The sequence below is a fragment of the Ipomoea nil genome, unplaced genomic scaffold (assembly GCF_001879475.1).
Source record: "Ipomoea nil cultivar Tokyo-kokei standard unplaced genomic scaffold, Asagao_1.1 scaffold0415, whole genome shotgun sequence".
Taxonomy (NCBI): domain Eukaryota; kingdom Viridiplantae; phylum Streptophyta; class Magnoliopsida; order Solanales; family Convolvulaceae; genus Ipomoea; species Ipomoea nil.
In genome coordinates this window covers 1,700,591-1,725,938 of record NW_017616843.1, presented here as the reverse complement: position 1 = coordinate 1,725,938, position 25,348 = coordinate 1,700,591, and the positions used below count along the sequence as shown (strand labels likewise).

General features: G+C 34.7%; 3 protein-coding genes and 1 non-coding gene across 4 annotated transcripts; 1 reads left to right on the top strand and 3 right to left on the bottom strand.

The window, feature by feature from the left end:
* Window positions 1-2,697: 2,697 nt before the first annotated feature.
* On the bottom strand, window positions 2,698-5,115 carry LOC109172269 (pentatricopeptide repeat-containing protein At4g16390, chloroplastic). Its single transcript, XM_019321434.1, has one exon. It carries the CDS (start codon window positions 4,991-4,993, stop codon window positions 2,879-2,881), a length of 2,115 nt encoding a protein of 704 aa, XP_019176979.1. The 5' UTR covers window positions 4,994-5,115; the 3' UTR covers window positions 2,698-2,878.
* A 7,120-nt stretch (window positions 5,116-12,235) lies between these two features.
* LOC109172322 lies at window positions 12,236-13,192 on the bottom strand. The gene has a single exon (XM_019321505.1). The coding sequence runs from the start codon at window positions 13,157-13,159 to the stop codon at window positions 12,461-12,463; it is 699 nt and encodes a 232-aa protein (XP_019177050.1). The 5' UTR covers window positions 13,160-13,192; the 3' UTR covers window positions 12,236-12,460.
* A 3,770-nt stretch (window positions 13,193-16,962) lies between these two features.
* On the top strand, window positions 16,963-17,034 carry TRNAH-GUG. The gene has a single exon. It is a non-coding gene; the product is annotated as a tRNA-His (tRNA).
* A 1,712-nt stretch (window positions 17,035-18,746) lies between these two features.
* LOC109172321 (protein NAR1) lies at window positions 18,747-22,975 on the bottom strand. Its single transcript, XM_019321504.1, has 11 exons — window positions 22,646-22,975; window positions 22,366-22,451; window positions 21,613-21,766; window positions 21,228-21,414; window positions 20,954-21,080; window positions 20,563-20,719; window positions 20,292-20,341; window positions 20,031-20,202; window positions 19,798-19,924; window positions 19,607-19,698; window positions 18,747-19,345 (listed from the first exon to the last, which is right to left on the bottom strand). The coding sequence occupies exons 1-11, from the start codon at window positions 22,760-22,762 to the stop codon at window positions 19,193-19,195; spliced, it is 1,422 nt and encodes a 473-aa protein (XP_019177049.1). The 5' UTR covers window positions 22,763-22,975; the 3' UTR covers window positions 18,747-19,192.
* Window positions 22,976-25,348: the final 2,373 nt, after the last annotated feature.

Below are 25,348 nucleotides of genomic sequence, written 5' to 3'. Positions count from 1 at the left end.
TGCAAAAATCCCACCTAAGCACCGATTAATCGACGCTTAGGCGCTAGGCGCTGGCCGGCCGCCTAGCGTATTACCATAATTGGTCGTCTAGGCGGCTGAGTAGGCCGCCTAAGTGCTGTCTAGGCCGCCTAGGCACCGACCGCCTAGGCCTCATAGGCGCCGACTAGGCCTCCTAGGCACCGACTAAGTCGTCTAGGCACTGACTATGTTGCCTAGTCGGTCAATTAACTATTGTTCCATTCATTTTTAAATGAGTAAATTGTTCAAACTCTAGATGATTTTTTTAGGTTAATATTTAATATTTTTGTATTAACTATTAAAGTATTAAATAGTTTATAATTATCAAGTCTTAAAAAATTAAACAAATTTTTTAAAAATAAAAAATACACGGGCGCGTAGGCGCCGATTAAGCCCCGTATAGGCGCTCCCCGAGCGCCCGATTGGCGCCTAGCGATTTTTTCAACCATGCTTTTTTAAGAGTCATTTTGTTCGCATTCGACAATCCCTAATCGGCTGTACAAACTTGAACTTCGATTGATTGCGGCGTCATTCTTGAACGAGTATCGGCCAACATGTTTGCACCACAATTGTTATGCCATGGAACCGTGTTCACCATCCATGGTGAACACGGTCCCAACGGTGTTAGTGCACCGTTATCTTTTTTTTTTCTTCTTAATTAATCGCGTGACTTTTCTTCTTCATTTTCATATTTTGCGGTTTCACTTTAATTTGAGGTGAGCAATGATTTCGGACATTCATAAATTATGAATCCATGCCTGCACATTCACTTTGGACCCGTGCCTACACATTCCCGTCCGAAACCATGACTGCTCCTCTGTAGCGCAAACTTCTTCAACATTCATAGATTATGAATTTTCTGTTATGAGATTATGATTTTTCTGTTATGAGATTATGAATTTTCTGTTATGAGATTATGAATTTACAGTACATTCAACAGAAAATTCATAATCTGACCAAACGCGCGCCGTTAACACCACATTAGCGAAATTTAATTTTTTTACATAAAAACGGCGTCGTTTGGACCCGTGTTCACCATTCATGGTGAACACGTTTCTAGGGCATAATTTACCTTTGCACCAGCACTAAATTCCTTTTCTACTACCACAGTAGAAGCAAGCGTTCCAAAAATTTATTTTTCAATAATAGATAATATAGGAAAAAAAAAATCATGATCTTTCTACCACTACAAAACATCAATGTCACCATTATTATCCAAATTGGTACCAAGTTACTCCCCTATGTGAGAGGTGGTGGGTTCGAGCCTCGATGGAGGCGATTATGATGGCATTTGATGTAATAGCTTGTATATGTGGGTATCCCCCTTCCCTTAAAAAACAAAAAAAAAAAAAAAAAAAAAAAAAAACACTTGCAATTGTAATAATATGACTACAGCAGTTGAAATATGATTTGTAATAATATTTGTAACCTGCCATTGTAATAATATGAGCAAAATAGTCAAAATAAGATTTGTATTTGTAATTGAACTAATATGACCAAAGTAGCCGAAGTAATATTAAAACCTTTTAATTAAAAATTATTTATTACAAAATTAAAAAAAAAAAAAAAAAAAAAAAAAACAAAACAAAACAAAACAAAACAAAAACAAAAACAAAAACAAAAAAAAACAACAACAACAACAACTACCGGTGAGGACAACTGGTGGTTGTCTTCTTTGCAAAGACGACTTCGCCCAAATTTGAAATTCTTGAAGATGGTCGTGGCAGTCTTCTCCCAAATTTAGAAATCTTGAAGACGATCGTGGATTTGTGGTTGTCTTCACCCAAATATGGAAATCTTGAAGACGGTCATGGTCGTCTTTGCAAAGAAGACAACCACCCCTCAGATATGGCTGTTTCTTTTTTTCTTTTTTAATATATTTTTTTAAGAATTTTTTGAACAAAGGACTCTAACCGTGAATTAAGAACTTTTTGGATAGAGGACTCTAGTTGTGAATTAAGAATTTTTTATCAAAAAATACAAATAAATATATAGTGGGTCAACCCACTTTGTATAAAAAGACCGAAATGTCATCGTATTTAACTTTATTTAAATATACTAAGACCAACCGGGAATGTTCTTAAAAAAATAATAATAAATAAATAAATAATAAATAAATAAAGTAAAAGTAGAATGACACATATAAATCTAGACTAGAATAAAAAATAGATATTATTTTAGCTTCCTTCTTAAACAGTTCTACAACTCTAGGATAGTACCCAGCAATGGTCTCTACTTTAAACTAAGAGAGCGAATAGCAATCCATCTGGATTGGAGCTTATTCACATCAGTAATGATAAGATCTAACTGCTGCTTATAATTACTCAATAACATCTTCACTCTTTGGCCATTACAACTACCATTTTTCTTGTACACTTTATGAGATCTAATTGGCATATCACACTTCTGCATCTCACCTGGTTTCCCAGCAGCAATGCAGGCTATGGCGCCCGCATCTCATCTCCTCCACACTTGTCCAGACTTCAAGATCTTCACCTTCCATGGTTGGAACTCTTTTCTCTCTTCTGAGATAAAGATAAAGAGTACTGTGTAAATGCAGTTTCCCATGGTTGCATAGATGCTGGGAGCTGAAACTAGGTGTGTGTGTGTGTGTATATCAGCCCGAAGAGACATGCAGTCCATCTTTAAGTGAACTTAAAAAATATAGAAATGGTTGTCAAATTCAAAATTATAATAATCAGGAGTTGAATATCAGCCTGTTTTTATACCTTCATTGCTCATCTCAGAAGTCAGAAGTACATATCATATAGTCATAATAGAATGCATCCCGAGAGCAAATAAGATTCGGCAAAGTTTACTCTATGCATATAATTTAAAGAAGAAGAATATAAGCCAAATGTTAAGGTCTATTAAGAACCAACTCCTTAGCAGGAACAGCCTGGTCAGAATCTCTAGATTTCAACCACAACATTGCTGCAATATTTGTTGTCAAAAACCAGCCAGGCAGGTGTGGTGCCTCATGAAATGGAGCATTTAGTTCCTTTAGATGCGACTCGAATACACCTTTCAAACCTTTCTTAGAATATTTGTGTTTGACATGTCCCGTGTTGATCCCAAGCACCGGTGGAAGCTCCTCGCCATTTTCAACCGTTTCGTTCAAGTCATTCATCCAGACGTGAAATGCGGTCAGTGCTGTCCCAAAGGACAGGCTCTTCAGATGCAACGACCACCGAGTAGGTTCTTTGGATTGTATATTAGTGTAGATATCAAGCGCTATTCCAAGGTCTAACAACTCGCAAGCTTTTTTGATTTGATTAAGGTTCACACAGATATCAATAAAGCTGCTGCAATAAGCTTTTCTGAAAACAGTACCAATAGAATTAAAGAGTTCTTCAGCTTCCCTCTTTAAAACCTCACCTTCAGCATTCTCTTCATCCATCAGGAGTTTCACAATGTAACCGAGCTTTGGGTTGGCCTTCTCAATGCAATCGGACAATTTATACATTTCTTCCTTGGGTATCTGGACCAGCACGTTGAGAAGACAACTGCAAAATCGCTCATCGGGGCTCAAACCTAAGCCTGACAGCCGATCAAATGTCCTCACGACATCATCTAACCGATTAGCCTTCCCATAACATTGAAGTAGTGAGGTTAGGACAAAAATATCGGGCTCTAACCCTACTTCTGCCATTTCATCCAATACGGCTTCAGCCTCTAAGACCTTCCCACTGCAAGAATATATTTTGATCAAAGAAGAATATGTCCAATGGTCAGGCTTGCACATTTCTGAACTCTTCATATCCTTGTAAATTTCAATTGCCTCATCTGTCACTCCCAGATCAGCACACGTCGCAAGCAGGGTATTATACAAAACAGTATTCAATTCCATTCCTTTCCCCTTCATTTCTCTATACACATTTATACAATCTTCACCATATCGAGCCTTGCCATATGCCTGAATCAGTGCAGCATAGGTAGACGAATTTGGTTGGAACCCATTTTGTACCATTTCCAAGTAGATGTTCTTAGCCTGCCATGGCCTCCTAGCTCTTCCCATGGCATCCAACAAATTGTTATACACAAGCAAATTAGGCTTGGTACCAAGTGCCTTCATTTCCTCATACACATTCAAGCACCCATCAAAATTGCCAGAAGCACCATAAATCCTCATCAATGTGGAGAACGTTACGACATCAATACGCCATTTCTCTGCCCTTGCACGGTCGTACAAGCTCAACGCCTTATCCACATTCCCTGACCTTCCATAACAATCAATCATGGCCGAGTAAGTAACAATATCCGGTTTACACCCAAACGTAGGCATCTTGTCGAACCACTCCACACCTTTTTCAGGCAGAGAACTGAGCCTAGCGCAGCTAATAATGGTTGAGAACGTAATATTATCTGGCTTAACTCCTCTCTCAAGCATTTCATCAAACAGTTTCTCCGCACGACTCAAATCTTTATTCTTCTTCAACACTTTCAAAGTCACATTATACAGAATCACTTCCTTTCTCAATTTCATCGTCCGCAGGAAGTAATTGAGTGCCAGAAGCGCTGTATCAGGGTTCGACATATTGTTAAGAATAACCACAGCGTCTTGTTCTACTGCTTTATCCCCCAAAGCAGACAGCACGCTCGACACTTCTCCTTCATTTGCGCTGCAAGAATCCAAAGATTGCGAAATACGCACCAGAGAAGAGTACTTGAAATCATTACTAATCTGTCTTAGCTTAGAAGCTCTGGGGCTATTGGGATTGATCCAGACGTTGATTTTTGACGAAGATTTAGTCTTTTCGTCTGGGTGCTGAGAATTTGAAGTTCTTTTTGAAGTCTGAGTCGGTTCTTGCACGGAGACTTGGGAGATCTGGAGGGAAGGGGCCCTGCGGATTCTGAAGGAGAGAGTGCAGGGTTTGGGTTTGGGAGAGAGTTGGAGAAAGTGGGCAGGATGGAGAGAGTTGCAGAAGAGCTGGGGATCTTGGGAGAGAGAGGCAGAGCCTATGTTGTATGCCATTTCTCTTCTGTTTTACACTCTGAAACTTGGATTCTCAGAGCTATAGGCTATGGAGGTCAAAAGATTTTAGAAACCACAATCTATACTATACTGCCTTATCAGGCACAGAGCTTTGGACTATGGATTATATATTAAATAGTTTTAATTCCATTCTGCGAGACTGCGACTATTGAATTATCAAATTCAAATTTATAATAATATTATGTAAGCACGCGAAAATTCATGCTTAATATTAAAATATTGATAAATAAAAATAATTAAAAATTATAATTTATATTATATATACACAAATAATATATGTATTTTGTACACACATATATAATATTCATGAAAATTTAATTAAAATATAATTAAGCATTAAATTAATTATATAATGATTTTAATAAAATGATAATTAAAAATAGAAAAAAGATATGATAGGTATATGTGTATGGTAATAATGATGTGTTATCAATATTAGAATTAAAAACTAATGGTGTTATAACGGTTTAAGGATAATTTTGTCTAATAACATTGAAATGTACCACATTTAAAGTAAAATGTACACATTTATTTACATACAAAAATAGGGACATAAATCAAGGAAGATATAACCTTAATTAAGACTTATTATATTTTTAGATTGTTGCGAGCGACTATTGAATTACCCCATTCAAATTTATAATACTGTTGCAAATTTATTTATGAAAAAATATTTTAATCTAGAAAGTATTATATTTTATAAAATAAAACCTTAATTAATATTATAATTTTTTTGAAGAGTTAATTCTACCGGAGGTCCCTTGTCTTTAGTGACAATTTCAAATTTAGTCGCAGACTATCGTTTTTGTCATTTTACATCCCAGGCTATCGTTTTTTGGACACTTTTAGTTATTCTCATGATTTTTTCTATTTTTAATAAGGGCATTTTTGTCTCTTCATATTTTTCTTTTATTATTTTTCCGGTTTCAACCAATTTAATTAGTTTAGGACTTTACTAAAAATTGACTGGAAAATATGGTTACTAAAAATCAGAGGTTACCTAAAGTTCTAAACCAATTAAACTGGTTGAAACCGGAAAAATAACAAATGAAAAATATAAAGAAACAAACATGCCCTTACTAAAAATAGAAAAACTCATGAATGGACTAAAAGTGTCCAAAAAATAATAGTCTGGGATGTAAAATGACAAAAACGATAGTGTGTAACTAAATTTGAAATTGCCACCAAAGACAAGAAACCTCCGATGTAATGTGGACAACACATCGACGATGCATTAAATATTTTTTCTTATTAAAAATAAAATATATTTGAGTGTCATAAAACAGAAATGTTGCATTAAACAAGTCCTTGCAAAATGTAATAAATTTTTAATAATTATAATTATTTTAAATAAAATTATTTGTTTATTACTGTTGTGGTAATGGTATTAGGGAGGCGAATAATGACAAATTTACTATAGATCAGGTCCATCTAACATTGTAAATCCTGGTCAAAAATGATATTCAAATTGTGTTGTAGTTAACATATTATGTATATATAAATAAATTGAATGCATATAATAGGTTAACTATCGGTACATAATATGCTAACTACAGACATATAACATGCCATTAATATATTACGTGCCTATAGTTAACAAATTATGTACATTCAATTTATTTATAAACACATAATTAATGAGTTAATACCCAAAATTATCCTCGACTATAATGGTTTTTCTCAATTTCGTCCTAAATGACTTTGGTGACCTAATATAGTCCCAAACTTTTGTGTTTCGCTCAATTTAGTCATCCGTTTGTTATTCCGTCAAATTGGTGTTAAATAAAGGGACAATTCAATAATATCACTATTGACCTCTCTTTACTTTCAACTTGCGAAGTGAGAAATCTCTCTTTCTTACACGAATTACACCCAGAGTTACTCTCAGACCTACGAATCAAATTTTATATTCGCAGCTTTAGAAGTGATTCTAGAAGTAATTCGTAAAAAAAGAAGAATTTCGCACTTCACATGTCTATGAATAAAGAGATGCCAATATTAAAATTATTGAATTGTCTATTTATTCAACAACAAATGGACGGAATAACAAATGGGGGACTAAATTGAGCAAAAACACAAAAGTCTGGAACAAAATTGAGTAAAAACACAAAACTCTGGGACTACATTAAGTCACCAAAGTCGTTTAGGACAAAATTGAGAAAAACCACTATAGTCGAAGATGATTTTGGGTATTAACTCCATAATTAATTAACTATAGACACATACTTCGTAATATGTTAATTGCAAACACATAATTTTTGAATTAATGTCCACAATGTAATGTGGACCCTAGTTGATAGAGTAAATTGTTTCGGGTCGGATAAATGTGACCGGAAACTCTATTATAGGTGAAATAATATGGTTGAAAAGTTTAATAGAAGTGGTTGGTGTGACCGGAAAATTTATTGAGAGCCGACCACGTAAGATCAGGAGGCTCCAAGTGGAGTGGTCTAAGTTGGGAGCCAAAAGTCCCCCCAAAGTGCAATAAATGTCCTATATATAGAGGGAGGAGGGGACACATGTCGGGTTCTCGGCATGTACTCCACGTGTCCTAGCTAGATACGGTGGTGAGGTTACACTTGCCAAGTATCCTTAGAGTTTTGACACGTGATCGGATTTGGTTGGATTCGTCTTGATGTTCATATCCCGATCGGTGGTTCGGTCGGACGCGGTCGGGGAGTCTATTGGTAGTCCGGTTGGGAAGTCTACATGCAAGGCGACTGGTAAGTTCATTTGGTAATGAGACTGAGAGGTCTACGAGTAATGAGACCGGAAGGTCTATTAATAATGAGATCGGGAAGTAGTCATGCGTGCCCTCTCAAGGTCGGGAAATGCACTAGTGTGCTCAGAAAATGTACTAGTGAAGTTGGGAAATGTACTAGTGATGTCGGGAAATGCACTACTGAGGTCGAAAAGTGCATTAGTGAGCATAGTTATCATGGCGCCCTGTTAAGTCGCGGTGCCCCCTGACCACCTTTTTGCCTAGGCGACTAGGCGCTCGTCTAGGCAACAAGTTAAAAAAATACTATACATATATAGGATTTGGATCTAGTGAGACCACCCTAATTAGATGAGATCGTGAGATCTCATCTCAACCATCTATACATTTGGAATTAATGGATAGGATTGAGATTAACAAGATGAGATCGTGAGATCTCATCTCAACCATCTATACATTTGGAATTAATGGATAGGATTGAGATTAACATAGAAATTATATTAGGAAAAAATCAATACAAAAGGGTGGGATTGTAATTTAATTATATTGTTTGAATTTGATTAGAGATGAAATAGAATCTTTTCCATATTTTAAGGAAACATATCCATGGTAAGAAATAATTCTAGTTTTTAGTACTAAGATTTTAAAAAAATTATGTGTGTGAAGAACCACAATCAAAGTCAGTCATCCAAAGTTTGCACATGGCAGAAGATTCCGCTCGTAAGTTCGTTCAGTATTTTAATTTTTTATATGGTAAGTAGGTGTGTGCGTTTGTGACCGTTGGCGTGTGCAAAAGTCTGAGTTTATTATTTTCTTGAATGTGGTACTTTGATGAGCGTGTGCGGCTGGTCTTAGTGGTTTGTACAAATGTGTTTCGTATGTTCTAGGTGCACAATGGGGATTGGGTCATAATTAATTGCAATGGGCGCACTGATATTCATTCAAGTAGACGGAAATAGTCGACCACAAAAGCACTACCATATGTGGTTTTTGTTACACAGCGTGTGCATTTGACCGGAGTAGTGTGTGCATTTGCTGGGTAGGCCATGAAGGGTTAGGGAATGTTTTGTTTTACACTGATCTATTTTATTTGCTTGTGATGAAATGATTGGTGCATTCGTGTATTTGGGCGTATGCAAAAGTCTGAGGAGGCAACGAAGTATTTGGGGATGTTTTGTTCTGTGATTTTCTTTTTATATGTTTGTGATGTGTTGGTCGGTGTGTAAGTGAAATTGGGCTGGTGCGACAGTCTGGGAATTGCCTGCATGTGCGTGTGCATGTGCGTGGTTGAACATCCGTGCGACACACTACTCCGGCCAAATGCACAAGCTGTATAACAAAAACCACATATGATCGTGCTTTTGTGGTCAACTATTTTCGTCTACTAGAATGAACATCCGTGCGCCCACTGCAATTAATTATGACCCAACCCCCCATTGTAAACCTAGAACACACGAAACACATTTGCACAAACCAGCAAGATCGAGCGCACACGCCCATCAAAGTACCACATTCAAGAAAATAATAAACTCAGACTTTTGCACATGCCAACGGTCACAAACGCACACACCTACGCACCACATACAAAATTAAAATACCAACGACGTCTTCTGCCATGTGCGAACTCTGGATGGCTAACTTTGATTATGATTCTTCACGCACGGAATTTTTTAAAAATCTTAGTATTAAAAACTAGAATTATTTCTTACTATTGATAGGTTTCCTTAGAAAAGATTCTATTTCATTTATAATTAAATTCAAACAACATAATTAAATTACAATCCCATGCTCCGTCCCAACGGTCACTAAGTAGTAGGGGACTGGCCAAATGGTTTGCACCATTCATATAGGTGAGGATCGAACCCCCAACCTCATGCTTAAGGGACGAGGTGCTGAATCACCATGCCAACCATGTTGGTTCCCTAATACATACATATATATATATATATATATATATATATATATATATATATATATATATACACACACACACAAGTGGTTGGCAATGAGCACTGCCTCTGCCCACTGCTCCCACTGCCCAGCCCCCTCTGCTAATATAAACCAAAAAGAAACTCTCAATACCAAAGAAAATGGAGAAGCAAGAAAGCCGACGAAGATCCACAAGTCACGATAGTGGGACGGCGACACCGGTGGGAGGGTGATGGGTTTCTTCTTCTCTGTGAGTTCGGGGGAAGTCGACGCTAGAGCTGGACGCAGATCTGAAATGTGTTTTTCTCTCTTCTCTATTCTTATTAGGTTTTAGGCATACCATTTTTAAAAAAATAAATAAATAAATAATGGGTCTCGTATTCGGGGTTTAGATGCCGTGTCGACGTCACCTGGGACGCCTTGGTAACACCGGACCTCGCCTCACTATTTTCAGGCGAGGCGTGGCCTCTAGGCGTCCTGTCTCCACCGACAGGACGCCAAGGCGTCGCCTGCGATGATAACTATGTTAGTGAGGTCAGAAAAATACACTAGTGAGCTCCGTAGGGCAAATGAGTTGCCCTATAACCCTATCACTAGCCCTTGGTATAACAATTGCCGCTGGCAAATTATAGTGGACCATGGTCCGTGCTATTGGAGAAACAGAACAGTTTTGCCATGCAACATGCTCAATTAATTAGGTTCTAATTATTAGGGGAGGGAAGTGATTTGGAGAAAAAACACGAGTTTCAAGATTAATTGTGCAGAATTTTTTTAATTTCTTAAGTTGATAGGTCAAAAATAAATATTGTGCTCTCTAAAAATTGAAGTCATATGCTATTGGGCACTTTGCACACCCCAAAATCCAGCATTGAATATATGCCCCTCACAAATATGCCAATTATCAATGTCACCCATGAATTATTAGTGGTGTAAATGCTGGCCTTTAATTTTCAAAACGTGACATATATTAGTGGTGTAAATGTGGTTATATGCCGCCTTCCTTGTTCGAAGATCAGACCACATTTTTTTCACCATTTTTCTTTCTTCGTTCATTCTCCTTCCGCCGACAACAACGTTACTCCTTCTTCCTATTATGGGAGGGACAATATATGTTACGTTTTGAAAATTGAGGGACAACATTTACACTACTAATAATTCAGGGGTGACATTGATAATTGGCATATTTTTTAGACATAAATTTCAATTTTCCCTGATTAAAATTGAAAGCTGAGAATGTTAATTTTAAAATGTCAAAATTTTCACTCAGACTCTGTTGGCGTAGCTTATAGCTTATTTTAAGCTACTAATAGCTATAAGCTTTGTTTGGTAATGTTCCTAAAATAAGCTCGTAGATTAAAATAATAGCTTATTTTGGAATGCTACCTTTAAGTAACATTTCAAAATAAGCTAGTAGCTTCCTAACTTTTTTTTTTCATCTTTATCCTTATTATTTTAAAGTAATGACATCTTTTAACTTTTATGAATTAAAACCCTTTCTCTTCCCCTATTCGCAACTTTCACGTCAATCCCTTCATCTTCATTCGCATTCAGCAGAAGCCTCGTCCATCCCCCATTCGCATTCCGCAGAAGCATCGTCCATCAGCCATCGCACTCTGCAAAAGCATCATCCATCGCACTCCAAGAATAAGGCATCATCAATCTCAATTTGAACAAGAGCCGCCAACTAATGCTCAAGAAGCATTCAATCGTGCACATTCTTCTCTTCGAAGTTGTATTGAGAGGTCGTTTGGAGTATTGAAGAAGAGATGGAATACTTGCTAAAATGCCGCAGTTTAGTGTGGAGACCCAAATTGATGTTATTATGGCCACATTTGCACTACATAATTATATTCGAAAAAATTCACAAGCTGATGTTTAATGTGTTTGAGCAGCATCCAGATTACATACCGCCCGATGAACTTCAAGATTCAAGTAGTAATATCTCCATCAACGAAAATTTAAGTCAAACCTCTATGGAGATGAAGGAGATTCGCAACAATATTTTTACTTCATTATGGGATGCTAGATCATGATTATGCTAATAGTTTTATTTTTAAAAATGTTTTTTTTTTGGAAGACGAAATGTTAAATTTTATGAAGATGTCATTTTTAGTCTTTTTACATTTATCAGTTTATCAAAAAGCTAATTTTACCAAATACTTTCAATCTTAACAGCTCTTCAGTTTTCAACTCCTAACTTACAGCTTTTCAGCTTTTAGCTACTTTTCAGCTTTCAGCTACTAACTTATAACTTTTCAGCTAGATTTGACAAACAGAACTTCAATTACATGACAAGGCTTGCCCGAACCGAAAGGACTGGAGCGATTCACATTCTTATTTATAATCTATCATTTTTCTTTGATAAACATATTCTTGTAGCCAATACTAATATTAGGCCAATCCAATGCTTGATAGAGGAGGCATTTTATACAAATGTCTCAACTCTCAATGCATAAAACGCCTCTTTAGGCAAGCTATTATGGTACATATTTTTAGTGCCTAAAAAACAAAGATATGTTCTAGGGATAATACCACTTTATGTTCAAGATAATAAATGATCACCAGCAAATTTTGAAAAAATGGAGTTTAGATGACAAAATTCTCTTACAATTAAAAAAGACACATAATAATACAACAATGATTATGTAGTACTGGTAGTAGCAAGAAGCTATCACCAATTTATCAAAGAGAAAAATTGAAGATTTTGTAGAATATGCAACATTTGTCTAAGCAAAAGCCCAAATCCCAGACAATATAGGAAATAAAAAGATTTCTTGTTCTTGGCTTGAACACAACCACTAGTAGCTATACTCATAGGAGAAGTCAGAGACACCAACCATGGCAGAAAGGACCTGAGAAACAATGAAAATGCTGCCTGCAATGATAGTGACTACGAGAACTGCAGAAATGGGGTTCTTCAACAGCTCATAGATTGGCTGGAAAACAGCGTAGAGAACACCTGTACTCACTGTCAGTGCATAAATTGCATATCTCCTCATGTTGTCCCAAAAGTCCTCCATTAATGGACCTCGAGGGCCTAAAGCAAGTGCCTTTTCATCCCCAACACCCATAAGAAACATCACAACTCCTATTGACACAGCTCCCAGTATCAAAATTCTTGAATTCTTCTCATCATTTGACCCTGTTTCAGATAAAGAAAACCCATTTCTTGAAAGTTTCTGGGATTTGGGGATGATTTGAAGATGGGTTTTCTTGAATGAGGTATTAATGGTTTGAAGAAGTGGAGTCTTGGCACTGGGCAAATCAGTGACATTTTGGGTTGCAGAAAAGGAAGGCTCCTCCTTCTTTGGGTGTTTTAGGTGTGATTTGGGTTTGGTTTGGATGAGAAATGCATGATTTGAAGATGGGGACTTGAAATTTGGGTGTTTTAAATGGAATTGAATCCTCAAAGTTTTCATGTTTCTTGGTTTCCTCTGAGCACTGCAATGTGTAACTGTGTATCTTGGGTAGGTTTTAGTTGGTTCATATTCAATCATGCCTTATCTTTCTATATCTTCTTCTATTCTCTATTTCTCTCTATATCTAATGGGCCTGTATACTGAATAAGTGAATATATTCGACCATTGGGCCACCAGAAGTGCATTTCACAAAGCTAAGGCTCAAAATCCCAAATCCAACAAATTATTTGTCGCAAAAAGTTATAAATTACGGTGACTCAATGACTCAGCAAATAAGACTAAATATTGGTGTGCAAAATCAGTAAATAAGACTAAATATCGGTGTGCACAAAAAATTTGTCCATTTTAGCTAGGCATAATTCCCACACCGTTACTGCTGAGGTTTAAATCTTGGTTTCTTCTCTCAAATACTGTCTACTGAACTAGAAAGTTAAGCCCGTACAAACATAAATTCAACAAATTATACCAGGAGAATCACTTATATATGTTCATTTTAATATACTACATATTCATTTTAATGCATTATAGGCTCATTTTTAGGTAATACACTATATATATATATATATATATATATATATATATATATATATATATATATATATATATATATATTGAACTTACTAAAAATGACATATCTTAAATATAATGAACTTATTAAAATGACATGTACGTAGTAATACAATAAAAATAATTCTTTTATATTAAAAATAAATATGTATATTAGTGGTCTACCTCCATGGTATAAGGGTTGTGAAATCTTATAACATCACGTTACTAAAATTCTAAATATTTTTCTATAAAAAAAAAAAAAAAAGAAAAGAATTCTACATATTAATTACAATGAACCACAATTACATAGATGGACTGCCTATTTCCCACAAGAAAATATTACGGATCGGAGTATTTAAACTATATATTTTAATATATATATATATATATATATATATATATATATATATATATATATATATTAAAATATATAGTTTAAATACTCCGATCCATCTATGTAATTGTGGTATATATATATATATATATATAGGTTTCGGATCATATGAGGTCACTTAGATGGGTGAGATAATGGAGCCCCATCTCATCCATTAAATCATAACATATCAAATGGTGAGATTGAAAGAGATTTATTTTCCATCTATGGTAGTAGTCTATGTATAAGGGTGTATAAGTAATTGTAATATTAGAGCTATATATGGTTATGAATAGATTGGAATATATTCCATGCTAAGGATCAACTAATTATGGTGTTGAATAATATATTTACGGTTATAAATTATTGTTGATAGAGTGTGAGTTGTATTTAAACATTTGTACTCAGCAATAGTGTTTTGCGGTGGGATATCTCCTCAACAACGAAGGTGCAACCGGAAAGAGGTATGTGAAACCTTAATAGAAGTGTGTTATGGGTTATGTTCTGTCTGTGCAGCCATTTAGTTAAGTCGGTGCGTTGGGTTAAGAAACCCAACGCACAAGCCCAAAAACTAAACCGAACAAACGTCAGACCTACTAGAATCCAATGTAAATTTTAAACCCAAAAAAAAAAAAAAAAAAAAAAAAAAAAAAAAACACACACACACACCCCTTGTAAATCCCAATCGCACAGACCATAACAACAAAAAGCACCAAATAAATATATAAAATAACAACACACCAACCGTTAATAGATCATAACATGTTACAATTAAAATACACATACCAAAATTGCTTTACGTAAAAAAACAAAAACCAAGCTATAAAAATATGGTAAAAGTTTGCCTCAATTCTAGTTGACAGTCCAAATAAGAGATATTTGGCCTGAAAACTTGTCAACCTATTTGTGACCCAACGCACAAGCCGAACACATAAAATGCACACAGAAAAACTTCATAACACAACGCAAACTTCTGTTCATTAATTTTTAAATTGAATAACGGAATCAACATGCAACAAAAACCACAACCATACCGCTGATTGATCATACCCGTCATAACAAAGAATTTAAGCCAAACGCACACACAGGAAAACAAATTGCACACACAGCATAACAAAGAATTGAAGTCAAATGCACACACGGGAAAACAAATTGCACACACCCGATACAATACCATAATTAAGTAGTGCACAAGCCCATAAAATCTGCTAATTAATTATTACACCTTAATTAAGACACTACCAAAAAGACAACAACACCCCCACATGCAAATAAATCACACGCACAAGGCATTATATCGCAAATTATGTTGTGCAACCGAATGCACCTTGCAAGGTACATACGATTGCAAAACGGCGCCATTTTGGTTAAAAAAACGCGCGTCCCACTTAAAGAAGAAATCAGGTTCGATTCTCGGCAATAGCATTTTTATATGTCCAGAAATTCATAACTATATATCCACAAATTCATAACTATATATCCACAGTGAATGAAGGAAGTAAAAATTCACAATGAATGAATGAATGAAGTAAAAATCCACAATGAATGAACTAAATATCCACAATGAATGAACTAAATATCCACAATGATTGAACTAAATATCCACAATGATTGAACTAAATATCCATAAATTCATAACTATATATCCAGAAATTCATAACTATATATCTATAAATTCATAACTATATATCCACAGTGAATGAATGAAGTAAATATCTACAATGAATGAACTAAATATCCACAATGAATGAACTAAATATCCATAAATTCATAACTATATATCCACAAATTTATAACTATATATCTAGAAATTCATAACTATATATCCACAATAATGCTATTCCCGAGAATCGAACCTGAATTTTTTTTTTAAAGTGGGACGCGCGTTTTTAGTCAAAACGACGTCGTTTTGCATCGTATGCACCATGCGCATGGTACATTCGGTCGCACAACATAACTATTGGCATTATATTCAACCAAATCTATCCATCCAAAAGCCCAAATAAACGCACCAGATCAAGCCTCACCACCTCGCCTGACAAAGGTAACCTCACCGGATCCAAAATCTATCTATATATATATATATATATTATTTTCAATATAATGTCACCAAAAGTTGGCACAAATTGTTGGTATTAAATATCAAAGGAGAACAAATACTTCCTAATAAAGTTCAATACCTCTCTATATAAACAAATTAAAGCTTCAGCCTCCCATATTATAATTCAACCAAACATTATATTATATATTTGTATTATTGTTTCGATCTCTATCTCTCTCTTCGATCCATGGCTTCCATCGCCACCTATTTCTCGATTTTCATCCCCTTCTTCCTTCTATCCACATTCTATCTCTGTGCAAGAGACATCGAGTACTTCAACAAATTGCCCAGCAACAACAACAACAATAACAACGTCACTAATAACAAGGTCCAAACAATATTAATCCCGCAAGAACAACAACCCAATTTCATGAGGAAACTGAAAATAACGGCTATGGCTTTTACGATCGAAAACTACAACCCAGTTTCTTACGTCACTATCTCTGAGGTTTTTTTTTTTTTATGAATGTTACTGACTATATTACATTGTAGTATCTGTTCAAACATATTTTCTCAACCTATTGAAGCACAAAGAGTCAACAAAACATACTTTCTCAACCTATTGAAACACAAAGAGCCAACAACACCTCCACTGAGGCTTGATGACCTCCCATATGGGAGAGGTCATTACATGTCATCTAAGCACAAAGTGCTTGACAATATTGTGGAGGTTTGAAAGGTTGTAAAAAAAAATATATTTCTTTTAGATTATTGTTTTCTTGAAAATTTTTATGGGAAGCCTAAATACCATAGTTATATGCCATTTGTTTATTTAATTAATAATTAATTCATGCTAGACTTATACGTCCATGCATCTATATACTTATCTAAAAATATTTGCAAATTGTGTCGAACCTTGTGGCTGTAGTTTAGTGGTAAGAATTCCACGTTGTGGCCGTGGAGACCTGGGCTCGAATCCCAGCAGCCACACTTAACACATCTTTTGCTACCACTATTCCTCACGTTTGTAAATTAGGTAATTTAAAACAACATTTTGATTCTAAATTTCTTTTTTCAGAACTTTATGCGTTTTAAAATTATTTCCCTTTTTTCCCATATTTATTTTAATAATAATATAATTGTATAAATCATATTACATATCAATTTTTTTAAAATAATTACAGATGAATAAGACAAATATTATCCAATTAATTGAGTAATACTTTTATACTAATCTTATAATCAAATAAATGTATACTTTCTCGACCTTTGGAGTTTCTCCATCCGTTAGATGAAAAAAAATATACTTTTAAATATTAAGAATGTTTATAATTTCATCTTTAATTTCAAATATTAGCACCGTTATATTATACATCTTTTGCTACCACTATTCCTCACGTTTGTAAATTAGGTAATTTAAAACAACATTTTGATTCTAAATTTCTTTTTTCAGAACTTTATGCGTTTTAAAATTATTTCCCTTTTTTCCCATATTTATTTTAATAATAATATAATTGTATAAATCATATTACATATCAATTTTTTTAAAATAATTACAGATGAATAAGACAAATATTATCCAATTAATTGAGTAATACTTTTATACTAATCTTATAATCAAATAAATGTATACTTTCTCGACCTTTGGAGTTTCTCCATCCGTTAGATGAAAAAAAATATACTTTTAAATATTAGCAATGTTTATAATTTCATTTTTAATTTCAAATATTAGCACCGTTATATTATATTTATGAGTTACAATTAATGATCCTATGCCACTCATGGTCTTTAGGACTTTAATTTAACTACCAAAAAGAGCAATTTTAAATCAGTGGTGGACCGGTGGTGGTCTTTCATTACCTTCCTTTTGACATTATCTTGATAACAATGATGTTATTTTTTTCCCAAAATAATAATATTTTTCTCTCAGATAATGCAACATTATTTTTTTTATTTAAATCTTTGCAGATTTTTTAAAACGATACACTATATATTTTTATTAAAAGATTTCATTTTTTCAAAACTAGAAAAGTGTCGTCGCTTCATGAGAATCTCAACTTATTTGGATCATATATATAATGTAAGATAAGAATTGATTAAATCATTTGTCTCGAAAATAGCTTTGTTATAACACAATTAAAATATATATATATATATATATATATATACACATTAAACAAATAACCCCAGTGAAGATGAGTCTAAATAAAATAATCAAATAAAGAGATATTGTAATAAGACTATAAGAGGCCATATAATATTCAAAACAGAAAATAAATGTAGCATGATTATTATGGATTACTCATAATCCTGCAAATAAAACCAGCAAGATAATGATTATATACGATGCATCCCCAACCCGGGTCCCTTACATCCCAACCCGACAAAGCATTCGGAAAAATATAAATCACGATAACTCAATGACTACAGCCTGCACACAAGAAATCTGCGCATTTAGGGGAATGTAAATCACGATGACTCAATGACTCAACCTGCACAAGGCACAAGGAATCTACCCACTTTGGGTATAATCCCCACACTACCGATGCCGAAGTTTAAACATTGGTCTCTTCTCCCCGATACTGCCTAATGAACCAATGAGCTAAACTCATACTAATATTTGTACAAAACGTTGTAGCATTTGATACACAATTTATTCTGACTATTAATGGTTAAACTAAACAAGAATATCCACTCTGGACAACAGAACAATTGCATTCACCATCTGTTATAGTCTTATAATAAAATCATTTTCCATGCTGTAAAGCTATAAGGTACACTAAAAAAACATTCTTTACAAACGATAAAAGCATGCTATGACTCTGCAATTAACAAGAGTGAAGAGAACCACCTCTAGTACATACAGATATATCCTATCTCTCTCATGGTTCCTGATTTATTGTTTCCATACAAAAAGATTGGTTACTCCACCATGGCTCACAAATTTTTGCTTAAATATTACAGAGGGTTATGGGCAAACCACACATGAGATATTTACAGTGCAGAATGAATATGGAATACCCACCCACGTCAATATCACTTCTCTACCAAAATTGCACTGCCAAAATTGTGGGGGGTACCACAGTCGAGGGGGGTTGTGGATGCCCGCCAGATGACAAGCAAAGCTGAGAGGATCCCTTTGTCAGCACTACCAGTTCTGTAACTGAGAAGTAATACTCTTTACTACCGGGTGGTACTCTGTGTGAATGTACCTCTTGGCTTTCTCTGAACCGGGATGCTCGAGCCACTCATCATATAGGCCTTTTATAATGGGATTCTCCAATGGATTCGCTACCAAGACCTATAATATCGGGGCAGAATAGGAAATACAGATCAAGTTCAAAACGACTGCTTACCGAAAAGGGGGGGAAAGTATATTATTATTATGTTGACACAATAGATCAATGCTCAAAGTATAGCAACTACGGTGATAGTGATATGCATTTTATCTTAACATCGATACAAGTTCATCTATGCCTTACAACATCGTAATTACATTTTGTTGGCCCAACATCTTAGTTAAGAGTTGAGGGTATATTTTGGTAACGTAAAATTGACTTACATTTTCCATGTAACTTTTCTCTAACAACTGGATCAAATCTTTTGCAGATTGTCCCGGTCTTGGTTTTATTTGACCACCCCCATTTAAGCAACCTGTTTACCAATTGGGACAGAGTATAATTCTATATCTCAAGATCACATCAGTATAAAGATGTTCAAATGTAGAATTATTATCCAAAACAATAAAAAGACCTGAAGGGCACGCCATTATCTCTAGAAAGTGATAGTCGCACTTCCCCATTTTGACTTTCCTTACTACATTCTGCAGATTTCGGAAACCATAGCACTGTGCAAATTTCAAAACAGTTTTGCCGTCCACCTGAAGAACAGGTCATTCTTAGGCACCGATGATAATAACAATTGAAGAATAATTAAAGCCCATATTTGTAAAGGACTGCTTAGCATGACAAAGTTGAATGACTTACTTCTAGACTCACTTCTTGGAAATCTGAATTCCTTATGATCTTAAAGTTCAACGGATTTTCGACTTCCTTCCCGAACAGTATTTTAGCAACATAGCGGAAAACTGTCTCTGCATATCCTCCAGAGCTTCCTGGAACTCCATAGAGATGGCCTTCCTCATCAATATTTGTCAGCCTACAGATAAAAATTGGACTTCATTGTTAAACACACACTGACAAATAAATGACACCAACAAAGCCACAAAAGGTATAGCTAAGACTTACAATTTATCTAGTGGAAACTCTTCTAAGTCTTTAAAATCAATTGCTTTTGACTGCAGTAGAGAAAAGAAAGTAAATAAAAGGAGCAGACCAGAAAGCCAAAAATTCTCTCAAACTCCAAAAAGGAAAAGGCAAACTGTTGTCACATATATATGCAATAATATAATATACATCATATTAACTCTGTGTGTGCATGAGTGAGTGAGAGAGAGAGAGAGCCCCGCAACATGATTCATAATAAAAGGGATATTAGAGCTAAATGTGTTGGAGGTACCTGTATCAACTCTAAAACCTCTCCAGTGGTCAACACTGAATCTACCTCTGTAATTTTTTCACCATCACCATCCACATTAAACACAAAGTCATCACGTGCTGCCTCGAGTTTCTTGTCATAACATGGCATCACTGTCACATGATAGATCTCCTCTGGCCTGCTCAGAAATATATATTTGGGCAAAAATTCAGTTTCCTACTGCTTCAAGGATCAGATAATCAGAACCCAATAGCAACTGCATGAGTGTCAGACTGTGTATGGCTAACTTAACATCTAATGAGAGAACATGACAACCCACAAACCATAAAGTAAAAAAGTGCATACTGAACATCATAGTATATTAGTATGTAATGCTTATGATACGAGGGCTGTAAAATACTAAAATCATCACCTAATATGTAGCTTTTCACATATATAATTCTTAATGATGGCACCAATAGTTTGTTGGGGGCTCTTGACTGAAGAAATGAAGGGAAGAATGTATGATCCAAGTGTTTTCTCAGCATAGCATATCCACCCTGTAGTTACAGGTATATTCGGGTTCTTTAGCTAAACATGATGGATTCAACAAAGACACAAGATGAATTATCCGCAAAATCAAGAAAACTGAGGCCACTAAAGAAGAGGATTAGATTGCCTATATGTAACATAAAGGCAGAAGGTACCTGGACATGCAGAAGATATCATAGGTAGATGTAATTTCGATCCCTCTCCATCTGTTGATTGGGACAGCTTATAACGTGCTATAAACTCATTACATGATTCAATCAGAGTTAAGTCTCGAGCGCAGCTTGTATCAAATATAGCCTTCACACCCAAGGACTTAAAAAATGTAGTCAATTTCCTAAATACCTGAAAAGTAAGATAACCCAGTTAATCATGTTGTTGAACACGGATAAGTGAAGAGCTTCAAAAACTATATACATAAATGCTTGTGCAAACACGCACAAACATGTATGTATGTATGTATGTATGTATGTATTTATATGCTTCAACTGAAATTGAGGCCATTGAAATCATTAAGAGAAGAAAAACATCCTTACAACTAACCTGAAGTGGGGAAATGTCAAAGTGAACAGCAAGCGAGGCTCTAGACTGAGGAGACACAGAGATGATGACTGCTTTGCCTTTGTTTATATTTGAAAGAAACTCATCTAGGCTCTGCTTCTCAAGCATAACTGTCTCTGCCGATGTAATGCATCCGCTACAGACAATAAAATTAGCCAAAGTACCTTAAACGGAGAGACTTGAATATCCAAGCTTCAACTTGAACAAACAGAAACATTGTTCAAGCATCCAGTATACAAGGAAGAAAAGAAATACAGCAGGGTTAATCTTTAAAGGAACACCTCTACCACTTCCAAAACCAAAAATATCAGGGATGAGAAATTCTAAACTAGAACTAACACCCAGATTGTAACCAAGCTATTCCTAAAATCAAAAGCTATTCTGCCCATGGCCTACATTGTCTTTAAACTGTGAAGTTCAGGACTCTAAAGAGCATATATTGAGGTCACTTTGTTGCTCACATTGTTTTCTACTCTTGCTCAAATTAATTCCAAATCAAGCAGAAAAGCTAACAAACATCCTAATTAACACACTCAAAGGCATATAAATTACTATTCTAGAATACCTTTCATCCATAATCATATACAGATCATTATTAAGCCCACAGCACATGATAAAAAAGTACTATACACTGCAACACCTTAAAACCCCTAAAACACATTTACAAACACCTCTCTCCCCTAAAATAACATACAGATGATTACAAAAAGGAAGAAAGCCAGGGGTCATAAATACCTGCAGGCTAAGCAGTCCTTGAGAGAAATTTTAACTGGTTCACTTTGCACTGATGGTTTGGCAGCTCTTCCAACTTTGCCGAAACCCTATTTATACACCAGAATACAAATAAACTAAATTTCCTTGTATGTAAAATTTAAAAAAAAAAAATTAATTAACAAATTCGATCGAAACCCATTATAGCAAGCATAGAATCAAACGACAGTTCAGTTGCAGAACCAATTTTTATAAGACAAAAAGTGGTACAAAACCCTAGAATACAAGAACCGTAACTAGTTACCTCCGACTTTTCGAGCCTATTGGAATTCGCTTTTAGGGAAACTACACAGCCCTGGGATGGAGCTATGTAATCATTCAGATCCCCAATTCTCAGTGTCGCCGAGAATTTCTCCGACATTCCGAAGATCACTCTGTAAATAGATACCGATATGAATATACAGACTGCAGAACTGAAATTGCAGAAATTATGCTTAAAGACTAGATCCTTTTGGGCTTCAAGCTGGGAATAATTAAAATTTAATGGAGATTTTGGCTTTTGAACAAAGGGGAATTAGCAGAAGGCGGTGGAGAAGAACGAACTCAAGAAGGGGGTTTTGTTGGGATGGACAGGCAGGGATTTGCTGAGAAGTGGAGCAGATTATACAGTGAGCTTAGCCAATGAGAATGAACCATTTGGCAGAAAAAAAAAAAGTCAACTGCTTCGGATTTAGTTTCACAGTTTTCAAGTATTTGAAGCATGTGTTGGCCACGAGGCTGCACACTTATATTTTTCCTTTAATTATTATTATTATTATTAATTCTATTTTTTCTTAGATTTATAGGTATCACTCCATTTTTAGTCTCTTTTTTTTTTTTACAAAATATCCTCATTTGGTCCTAGTATTCTTGTGGCATGACTATTTTTAGTAATCTGTCAACATTTATTTAAATGACGTTGAATACAATGACATTTTGGTCTATTCAGTTCTAAGTGTTAAGTTTTTTCATTTATTCTGGTCCTAGATTTAAATGTCTCATTCCACTATTAGTCATTTATTTTCAAAACACCCCGTTAGTCCTAGTGTACTATAAATAAAGACATATAAATTAGTCCCAATTAATAACTTTATAAACCAAATTATGCATAAAATGGGCTAAGATAAAGAGGTTATCAAGTACACTTCTTAAGATTTAAGAGTGTTTTTTCTTTTGTTCTAGTTTGTGTTGAATGTTATATTTCAGTGCCCAAAATATACACTTGTCATTATATTGGGAAATTGATACTTCAATGCTTTTAGCACCTTTGGAAGAAAAGCGATTTTAAGAAAAATTTGATTCACACGCATTGGATTAACCTTAATCGTTTTGTGAAAAAAAAAAAATTATTTATAATATTTGTCTTAGAGAGAACATTGAAAATTTTCAAATTTCCCAGCTGCATTGGTTTATGAATCCAAACCCATTAATACCTGATCTATCTATAAACCAATTAAACCGGTTGAAATCAGAAAAAAATACAAAAAATAATTATGAAAAGATAAAAATGCTCTTACTAAAAATAGGAGAAGTCATGAGAATTACTGAATCGATAGCCTAGGACTAAATTTGGAACGGTCACCAAAGACAATGGACCTCTGGTGGAAGTAACTCCTATAAGATTTTAACATTTGATAATTGTACGGAATAAAAAAAAATTTTGCTTTTTCATTTCTAGAAAATTGTAGCAACAAATTAAAATTTTGGAAAAAAAAAATATTTTGTTTTTTTTTTTCTAGAAAAAAAATAAAATCATGTATTAGTTAATAAACCAACTTTAAATCTTTTTTTTTAATTTTAGAATAAAACCAACTTTAAATCTTTATGCTTTGCTATATGCCAATGCACAATACCAAAAACAGATGAGATATTTAACAAAGCATTACTGAAATGACTTGCATAAGTGCATGCATTCATACGAACATTCTTCAAATCATGCATTATATTCACCCTAATTCAAGCTTAATTAATAGTACAGTTGTTTAGCAATTAGATAATTTTGTATGATGAAGAATATGCTATGAATGCATATATTCGTGTCATGGGAGTGTTCTATCACAATAAGGGCAAAGGCAGCTTTAAACTACCACCAGGACAAGTAAGCCACAACCGCAGCTGCAATCATCTTTGAATTTTGGTTCTGTAAAATAACAAAGATAATGCCAAGAATGAAATTTGAACCCATGTCTTTTTGAACCAGTACCTGAAACTGGCATCTTAAACCAACTCGGCCATCTTGACTCTAAATGTAATAATTTACATAATCTTATAAATATGTATAAGAACTTTCAGAGTTTTATTTTGAAAACCTTCCCAATTAATTCTATAATTAGCAATAGTCGATAGATAGGATGATGCGAATCTGGTTGGTCCGATCTTCTCTTCAAACTCTAATTTAAAGCATATTTTAGAAATGGTTTATTAGGTTAGTTTTTGGGTTTCAATAAGTGCTCGGCCACACCGGGTTATAATTAAGGTGATATATAGGATTTGGGACGACGCCATAAGTGAGATTTCATACTTGATAAGTCAGGATCACCATGACTTGATTTCAAAATTCATTCTGTGAACCAAACGAGCTGTTAATCCAACCACATGTTAATTTGGCAATACACTACACATTTTCATTTTACACACATTGTAGTTTCATTACATAAACACAACAGTATTATTTTAATATAACTACAGATTTATTTGACAATATACAACAAATATGTGAGAACTACTACTCAGTTTCAATATATACAACAATTCAAGGTATGCCAACTGTTTTTTCAAAATAATAATAATAGTAAGTTATAACATCAATCAAGACTATGTGGTCTAATGGTACCCGGGTTGGATTTCCATTTGGAAGGTTGTGAGATCGAGCCTCAGTGAAGGCGTTATTGGCTCTTTGTGTTTCAGTAGGTTGAGAAAGTATATGAACAGATACTACAATGTAATAGAGCTAGTAGCATTCAAAAAA